This window comes from Asparagus officinalis, chromosome 5 (genome assembly GCF_001876935.1).
Source record: "Asparagus officinalis chromosome 5, Aspof.V1, whole genome shotgun sequence".
Taxonomy (NCBI): domain Eukaryota; kingdom Viridiplantae; phylum Streptophyta; class Magnoliopsida; order Asparagales; family Asparagaceae; genus Asparagus; species Asparagus officinalis.
In genome coordinates, this window is record NC_033798.1 from 103,691,105 (window position 1) to 103,700,172 (window position 9,068).

Sequence of the window (9,068 nt, forward strand, 5' to 3'; positions counted from 1 at the left end):
CCGTTTGAACCAGTTAATTCTCCTACAAAGGAATAACGAGTGTTCATATACCCATCCCCAACAAGTTAAAAAAAATTTAGAATTATCTTAGATGATTGTAAAGGAAATTTTAAAAGTTGGGTGTTTTCCATATAGTTTCATTGTTGCAAGTCGGGACACGACACATGCAATAAATAGATATAAACCAGAATCACTCTTTTTATTTTGCTCAGAAATATTGAGTGATACAAAAACCCTGTTCTTATCAAGTGAAAAGAACAATACATGATTAAGCCTCTGGATCAGTAAAAGCGAAATACGCAAGCCGGGATTTAATAGCAGAGAGCCTTTCTTCGTGAGCAGCCTGCACCATCACCTCGGCTTTCTTCTTAAGGGCGCTTTCGTCCGGCTCAATTGCATTAGCTTTCTTTTGGAGAAGTTCAAGGTCCTGCACCGACGAACGGTAAGTGGCATAAGTTTTCACGCTTTCCAGTGTGAGCTTTTTCAAGATCTCTTCCTCTCGCGCGAGCTCGGCCTCGTGTCGAGCCAACTCCACCCTGAGGCGATCAATTTCTGCACGAGACGTTTGTATGGCAGCACCAGAGACGTCCACAGCATGTTGCTTCTGAATGCATTGCCCCTGTAAGGATGCAATTTCAAGCTCCCTTTCAGTGATGGCTTCTTGGAAAGTTTCGTATTGACGGGCCGCTTCAGCTTGAAGATTATTAAAGACTAAAGCAGCCTGGGCAGCAAGATCAGCTCGATGTAATTCTTCCAAAGCCCTCAGATCTTTTTCCAACCGAGAGATGCCTTCAGAGCAATGCTGGAACAATCGAGCGTCATCCACATATCGAATGTTGTTCAAAGAATTCATGAGTATTGGTTTGAAAAAATCAAATGAAGCTCGTCCAGCACCGATCTCCTCAATCGCTATCTTCATCATATCTTCCAACGGTCGTATAAGAACTTTTAGAATGGAAGGGATGACCACTGGACTTAGAGACTTCATCAGAGATGTCGATGGGGAGCACAGTAGGTGATGATCGGGAAGAAGCCGGAGAAGCCATTGTTATGTCCAAATGTGAAGGACTGGAGGGTAGAGCCATGAGCGCCCCTGTTCGGGCTGAGCTCAACACAATCTCTGTCCCCACATATTTGAGGGGAATCTTTAGCGAAAGAGGTGCTTCTGGCAAAGAACTTGTCGTCACCGGCATCGATTCAGAGGGAGGGATATCTGCTGCTTGTGGGTTGAGAGACGATGACGCATCAGCAACCCCATGAGTTGGAGAACCTACACAAAAGAACAGTCAGTATAAAAGAAAGAAACACCAGAAAAATCAGAGTGTGTAATTTCTACCAGTAGGGTAAAAAGGAAGATAACCGGACGCCTTATCAGAAGAGGGTGGTGACGGATCAGCCCAGCCAGCGGAATCGTCACCATCACTTTCATTCTCATCAACATCATCATTGCGAGAGGAGCTTCCATAGTCTAACGGTTCGTCATCGTCTGCAGCTGAAGCTCCCGGAGAACTCGCAGTCGTATCCACTATAATCATTCGACTAGTCGTTGGACTAGGAATAATGGCCTCCGAGTGTGGCAATAGTGCAGAGGAGGTGGGAGACTGACTCTCATTAACATTTGCAAGTTCATCTGTCACCAGTTCGCCTGTAGGAAGTTTAACCCCTTCAGATGGAGACGTTGCAGGCAGTGCCCCTGTAGATGAAGGAGTAACACCTGGAGCTAGCTCTGAAAAAGGTGAAATGTCAGGAGAGGCCTCTATATCCCCAATCAGGGATTCATCTCCACCCTCTTCCGGGTCCAAAGGACATTGAGAAGAGAATGCTTCAGAAAATGTAGCACCCCCAGAATGAGGACCTATGGGATCGTGATGACTTGCAGCAACTGGTTCTTGTTCTTCCTCTCCACCGACAGATTTAAAAGCATCCGCCATCAACTTCTCAGCAGGAGGGTCTACTAGCAGTTTTCTGCAAGTACGTTTCTCGTACTGAACTTCTTCTGCTTCGGTAAGAACCCTCTTTCCAGCTGCCTTGGTTCTTGAAGTATCAGCAGCTTTAGGGCTCGCTACTGGAGCACTCTCTGACCCCAGACCTCCTTCTCCTCCTCCTCCTTCAGTCTCATCTTCGAAGGATAAGAACTCATTGATTCCCTTCAGACGAGATACCCGGGCTCCTCTTCTGGATGAGTACATCTTCCTAATTTCCCATAGCCCCGACAAATTCAACCTGTAATCAGGTATCTTGGAGGCTGTATGATACCAGTTACAAAAAGGTATGGATGAAAGAGAATTGGGCGTCTTGTGAGGTAACCTAAAGGTAGCTCCAGTGCAGCCTGTAGTGGAGTAGTACCAGGCCCTAGCTCATTCGTATATGTTGCCAACAATTGCAAGCTGACTCCGGGGATTCCCAACATATAATTGGTCGTACCCGAACTGGCGAGCAAACCGATATGGCTGATACGGCTCGATTATGCATTTGTTATTTTGCCTAAAGAAGAGATAACCTGGTCTAATATTCAAGAGCCAGTGGAAAACCCCTCCATCTAAGCGGGTAAAACCATCTGAACCAGCCGTATCTTGGAACACTTGCCCATAGTCACCGCCTTCAAAGTCTGGGAAACAGCGGAATAGTTGATAATTGAGGTCTCTCGACAAAATCTGACGGACCCTCACGACATACGTGCCTTCCCAGGAAGCTTCTTCTAATCGCTGCACAAAAGGGATGAACCCCTCATCCGATGGAGATGGGGCACTCATCAAAAGAGGGCAATGAGATACGTACCATGCCATCAAATAGGTATATGGCAGAGGAACTCGAGGATTTGGTGTCACCAGACTCTTCTTTCCTTCAGATTCTACCTCCTTCACCTGAATGAATTCGAGGCACAACTCCCTCAAATCATGCTGCAAACAGCAAGTCATAGCTGAAAGCAAGTTCACAGGTCTCCCGTAAGCTAAGAGGACAGCCGGGTAGACTACCTCTATCATCACAGCATTTATGGGCCTCGTAGGGACGACACATCGCTTGAGCCACAACATGAGGAAGCCGGCCAACAAGGCCCTGTCAGAAATAGGCACAGCAGCCTGGTGATGGAAACTTTCAAACTCAGTCTGTGCAGGGAAGTCCTCTTCCAATCCCTCGTTGACATAATGGGCAGTAGCATCGTTGATCAGAGTTTGGATTGTCTCAGGGGCACTCGCGTTCCGGCGAGACACATCAGCTGTTTTGTGAGATAAGTTCTGGAATAGATAATCAGCCCAGGATAGCTGCTTTATACCACGTCCTCGGGCCCCCGTCAGTTGAGCACAGATTTGAAAATGACACATCACCTCCCATAGAGTGTCATAGACGTCAGGATGCTTCTCCTTCAAAATCCTGAGCTCGTTTGATCCTGGAACGAACTCCTCATAGGGCAAATCTCCAAAAGGAAGACCCGAAACATCATACATTTCATGGAGGGCAAACCCCAATTCCCCCACTGGTGTGAAGAATGTACACGTCTCCGGGTTATAGTTCTCCAAAACAGCATAAAAATTGTAATAGTTGTAGTCAATACCATGTCTGGTAGCTATTACAGGACAAGCAAGCCCAGACTGAGCTAAAGATCCCTCTAATTCTGTTATTATAAAGTCTGTCATTCGCGTCCACCATGCTGTAGAGTGTACCCATCTAGGAGCCCTGAATACTGAGGAGGGGAACTCTCCTTTTGTGGCCAGAAATCTTCGCATAAAAGTATTGGCCGTACTAACTGTTTCTCCCAAATGATACCCCCGTGAGAACAAGCAGGGCTCCAAAACAGACACTTGTCGATTGTAACCTACAATGTGTACGCCTGTGTAGGTCAAAGCCCCGATAGCTACTCCATCTTGCTCCCGGACAAGGTCCCAGTCCATATGTCGAGGGACGGAAGCACACTGATAGTAAGCGATAGGAAACATCTTATGCATATCAGGGAGAAAGAAACGGCGATCTCCTATTTGCCTCAACCACTTATAGCGGCCGCCAGTCACGATTTCTTTTTTAATGACGACATGATCGCCAAACAGGAATGCTAGTTTGGTAAGTTTTTTACGAGAGTCGGTTTCGAATTTGGCGTCCGTCACCAAAATCCTGAGTACAGCTGGGCTTGGATTGGAAATTAGGGTAATACGATCCTTGTCTGCATCCTGAAAAATTGGGAGTTCCTGGCACAGATTGAATTGCATATTGGAATCGACGCCACCTTCGCGCCCGAAATGGTGGCGAAGAGTAAGAGGTTCGCGGGAGTAGGGCACTGCAGAAATGGTGGCGAAGAGTAAGAGGTTCGCGGGAGTAGGGCACTGCAAAAAGAGAAAAGTACTCAGTTAGCCAATGAGGAAATAAAAACAAGAGGGAACTCTAATCAAATCTCTAGAAAGAGAGAAAGCTTTCAAGCGCACAGTTCAAATATGGCGTTCAGAAGTTTATTAACGCAGATGTCGAACTCTGCATCAAGCTCCTAAACGCACAGTTCAAATAGGGCGTTCAAAAGCTTATTAACGCAAAGGTCAAACTTTGCGTCAAGCTTCCAAACGCACAGTTCAGATCTGGCGTTAAAAGTTTATCAACGCAGAGGTCGAACTCTGCGTTAAATGTCCAAACGCACAGTAGCGACCTGGCGTTAAAGTTTGTCAACGCAGAGATTGAACTCTGTGTTAAATTTCCCGACGCACAGTTCAGATCTAGCGTTAAAAATTTGTTAACGCAAGGGTTAGGCCTCGATGTTTCAAATTCAAAATGCAAAGCCCCAACTCTGCGTTACAGAATCAAAACGAGTCGTCTTCCTCGTTCACAAGAATCCATCTAGGGTTTTCAAAAAACTCGTCGAAGCAAGTTTGGTGGCCGTAGAGTTCGGTACTTACCACCGACGAGGGAAGCCTGTGACGGCGGTTGGACGAGTAACAGTCTTCTTTTTCGGACCCATGGAAGATGAAGATCGGAGAGGATGAACAGGGTTCGCCGGAGTAAGAAAACGAAGAGTCTTCGTTAAAAATCTTTCGAAAAAGAGGAGGCAAAAAGTCAGATGACTTTTGATTTGACCCTTAGCGGTCTATTTATAGACAGCTATGAGCTGTCAAATCGGGGCGAGATTCTAGGCCCAGAATCCCGCCGAACATGGCCTGTGCGTCAGCGTTGCTTGAACTTCCGAACGCATAGTTCAACCCTGCGTTTTAATGTTTTAGCACAAGGAAATTTACCTGTGCGTCAGCGTTGCTTGAACTTCCGAATGCAGAGTTCAACCCTGCGTTTTAATGTTTTAGCACAAGGAAATTTACATGTGCGTCTACATTAATTAAGCTCCTAAACGCAGGATTTAACTCTGCGTTTCAATTCGATAACACAAGAAATCTACCTGTGCGTTCTAACTCAACCAAACAAATTCCTCTATGTTTAAAGCCAAGACATGGTTCCAAATAAATAGAGGGAGTCTGATGTCAGCTGTCAAAGTGACTAAGGCCAAGAAGAAACAGACAACTCCACTGTGGAGTCTATTAGATGGGTACAGGCAGATTATAATCAGCAACACGAAAGCCGATTCGACCCAGCGCACAAACCATTCTTCTAACTGGCTTAACATTCCAACAAAGAATAAGTTGAGCTGATCAAGAAAAGAAATAGAGTAAGAATCTTCTGAGGCTGTCCTCCTAACCACATTTAGAATAAAGCCCCTCCCATATGGGCTTGTGATTCTCCCTGTCTATGACAATGGATCTGTCTTAAGCCCAGAATTACTCGATCTCACGAAAGACAACCTCGATTCTCCCTGTCTATGACAATGGATCTGTCTTAAGCCCAGAATTACTCGATCTCACGAAAGACAACCTCGCTGACAAGTTTGCAGATGGTGTTTCTATGCAGAATTACTCGATCTCACGAAAGACAACCTCGCTGACAAGTTTGCAGATGGTGTTTCTATGGTTACTTTGTTATCCTTCACTCTCTTGCAGCTGCTCTTCACATGTTCGTCAATACCCACAAGAACGTCCTTGTTGTTGCTGTTATCTCTATTGTATCTATTGAGAACGCTATTGTTCTTGCCTCCAAGGAAAAAAGGAAAAAGGACGAGCCTGTCGGCGAGTCAGACGATGACTTGGGATTTAGTTTGTTTGACTAAGTTCGTTGTTATCAGGACTCAAAAGCTATCTTGTTTGGTTTGAGGAAACAGGATTTCAGCATTCCAACAACCAAGTTCGACAATGTCTTCAGATTAGACGGAATGAGCAATCGATTTACTAAATTTTGGGATCTAAAGTATTCCAAAAATTCGTCCCAGTCAACCGCGAACTTTCAAAAACTTTAGAGGGGGTTCTGTAGGGTGTCTAAAAATCACAATGGATAGCTAGTCCCTATTAAGCCCCGACAATGGAAGTTACAATCAGACGACTTTCTAACCACTACAGCCTCAACTCTACAATCGCTACAAATACGACCTCATCTCTGAGATGATTGATCTTGATGGCTGCGACAACAACATGACTAATATTATATTAGCAACTATTAGAGACGCTGATGAGCAGTGTAATGATTTCAGAAATAAAAGGTTGGACTTAGTTGGTGAGTTGCTTGGTAGAGAGCTGTGGGCAAATATTCGTCTAAAAATCACTATGGATGATTGATTCCCGTCAAGCTTCAATAATGAAAGCTACAATCAAATAGCTTTCGTGCTGACAAATGAAGGTTGCAAATAAGGGACTTTTCACACAGATCGAGAAGAGTTACAATTCAACGAAACTTCCGACAGCTGATGAAAACTCTATTCAGTTACCTTCACAATCAACAGTGAGAGTTACAATCTGACGACTCTCATATCCTATAACAGGTAAAGATCAATAAGCAGTAGCCTTTGCAATGTTATAATGGATGAGGTTACAAGTCAACAACCTCTCTCAAACACAGAACTCACCTCTGCGTTTCTCAGATTCAAAACACAGATGAACTGTGTGTTCTCCAAAAGACATCCAACTCTGCAACGCAGAGTTAAAACACAAAACACACGAACTGTACGTTCTTTGGCAAACACTCAACACTGCATCCTAAATCCAGAACACAGACTTGAGAACTCAACACACGAAGCGGCCTATGCGTCCCAAATCTCTAACAGAGATTTAACTCTGCGTCTCAAGCCTTGGACGCAGAGTTAAGGACCAGAACGCCAACTGGGGCGTTTTGACTTGTTCAAACACAAGTCGAACGCCCTCAAAACCGTTATCCCACGTTCTGAGGGATTTTCGCCCACTTAGGAGCGGATTTAGGGGTTGGTTACACCCCTGATCCCCATATAAATAACTGACTTACTCAATTGAGTAGAGGGTGGACGTGTGCTGGTATCAAAACCATATAAGGTTAACAAATCTCAGCAGCTTAACCGCACAGAGAAGGCGATTTTCCAAGAGATCAAAGAACTGATCAGCAATCAGTTAATCAAATCTTGAAGAATCCCTCCACCAACGGCGGATTTACTTGGCTATTAACCGAATCTTCGGTTCTAACAACTTTGTTATAGAGTTTCAACTCACTCCGAGCTCTGAAACTCATTTAAGAATTGGTAATTAAACTTGCAACGCAAGGTAATTACACCAAATCAATTATTCGGTTCTCAACAACTCTTTTCAGAGTTCTCAACTTGTTCTGAGTCCATTAAACTCATTAAGAGTTCTAAACCGAATTCATCAAACAAGTCAATCGTTCCAGTGAATCAAGACAGTCGGATCGTCAACGGAGAGCAAGTTCGACACAATCAATCGAAGGAGGCATCAACGGAGAGCAAGTTCGACACAATCAATCGAAGGAGGCACTCCATCGCTACCAAGAAGAACCCAGAATTAAACAAAGGGGAGAATCAAATTCATTCTCCTCTCTTTTGTAATCGGAATCCAAATTGTAATTGATTTTAAGAGGAATACAAGTCAATTTTTTTTCATTATCTTTTTACTGCAAATTTCCAACAAACACCCATCTTCAAGAACATCCCGCATGAAGTGATAACAAACATCAATGTGCTTTGTCCTCGCATGGAAAACCTGATTCTTCACCAAATAGATAACACTCAAGCTATCACAATAAAAGGTTACAGACCATTGCGAAACACCAAGGTCTTTCAAAAGTCCTTGAAGCCAAGTTGCCTCCTTAACAACCTTTGTAATCGCCATGTACTCTGCCTCTGTCATCGACAAAGCAATTGTAGAATGCAAGGTGCATCTCCAACACACCGGCGCATGGGTCAAAGTGAATACATACCCCGTCGTCGATCGGCACTTATCTAAATCTCTAGCATAGTCTGAATCTATGTAACTAATACACAACTGCCCACCACTAGTGTCCCGCTCAAACACCAAACCAACATTGAGAGTACCCTGAATGTACCTCAAAATCCACATCGCGGCATTCCAATGACCCGTCTTGGGTTATGCATGTATCGTGAAACCATGCTAACTGGCTATGATAGATCCGGCCTCATACATACCATGACGTACATCAAACTTCCCACTGCACTCGCATAAGGAATCTTCGACATCAACTCTCTGTCTTCAACTGACTTGGGTGAAAGATCAGCTGAAAGCTTCAAATAGGCTCCTAAAGGTATACTGACTGGCTTCGTCTCCATGCTCACATTGAATCGCTGTAACACTTTCTTCGAATAAGTCACATCTGTCAAACAAATTATGCCTTTATCTCTGTTTCTGCCGATCTCCAACTCTTAAATGCGCTTTGCTTCACCCAAATCCATCATCTCAAACTCACTCAAAAGCTGTATCTTCAATTCATCTATGGCGGATCTAGAAATGAAAGCAACCAACATGTCATCGATATAAAATAACAAATAAATATGCGTACCTCCATATAATTTGTGATAGTACACGCAAGGATCAAACCGGTTCCTAATGTACGACTTGCCAATCATAAACCCATCGAATCACCTATACTACTGTCTTGGAGATTGCTTCAACCCGTATAGCAATTTCTTTAATCTACACACTAATTTTTTCTTCTCTGCAGATGTGTGATGCTCCTGCGTTCACACAAGGCTGCAGTCTGAGGTGAAACCAGGAATG

The 9,068-nt window shown here is 44.2% G+C and overlaps 1 protein-coding gene across 1 annotated transcript; it reads right to left on the minus strand.

Moving 5' to 3' along the window:
• Positions 903-2,189, minus strand: LOC109842281 (DNA-directed RNA polymerase II subunit RPB1-like). The gene is made up of 2 exons (XM_020411179.1): positions 1,337-2,189; positions 903-1,270 (listed from the first exon to the last, which is right to left on the minus strand). Exons 1-2 carry the CDS (start codon positions 2,187-2,189, stop codon positions 903-905), a joined length of 1,221 nt encoding a protein of 406 aa, XP_020266768.1.

What these genes read in the sequence shown, in the direction of transcription:
- LOC109842281 (XM_020411179.1), bottom strand. Translation starts at nt 2,189, where the DNA reads ATGTACTCATCCAGAAGAGGAGCCCGGGTATCTCGTCTGAAGGGAATC. An exon ending in TCTTCCTTTTTACCCTACTG is followed by an intron (nt 1,271 to 1,336) that starts GTAGAAATTACA and finishes TCTTTTGTGTAG; the next exon opens with GTTCTCCAACTCATGGGGTT.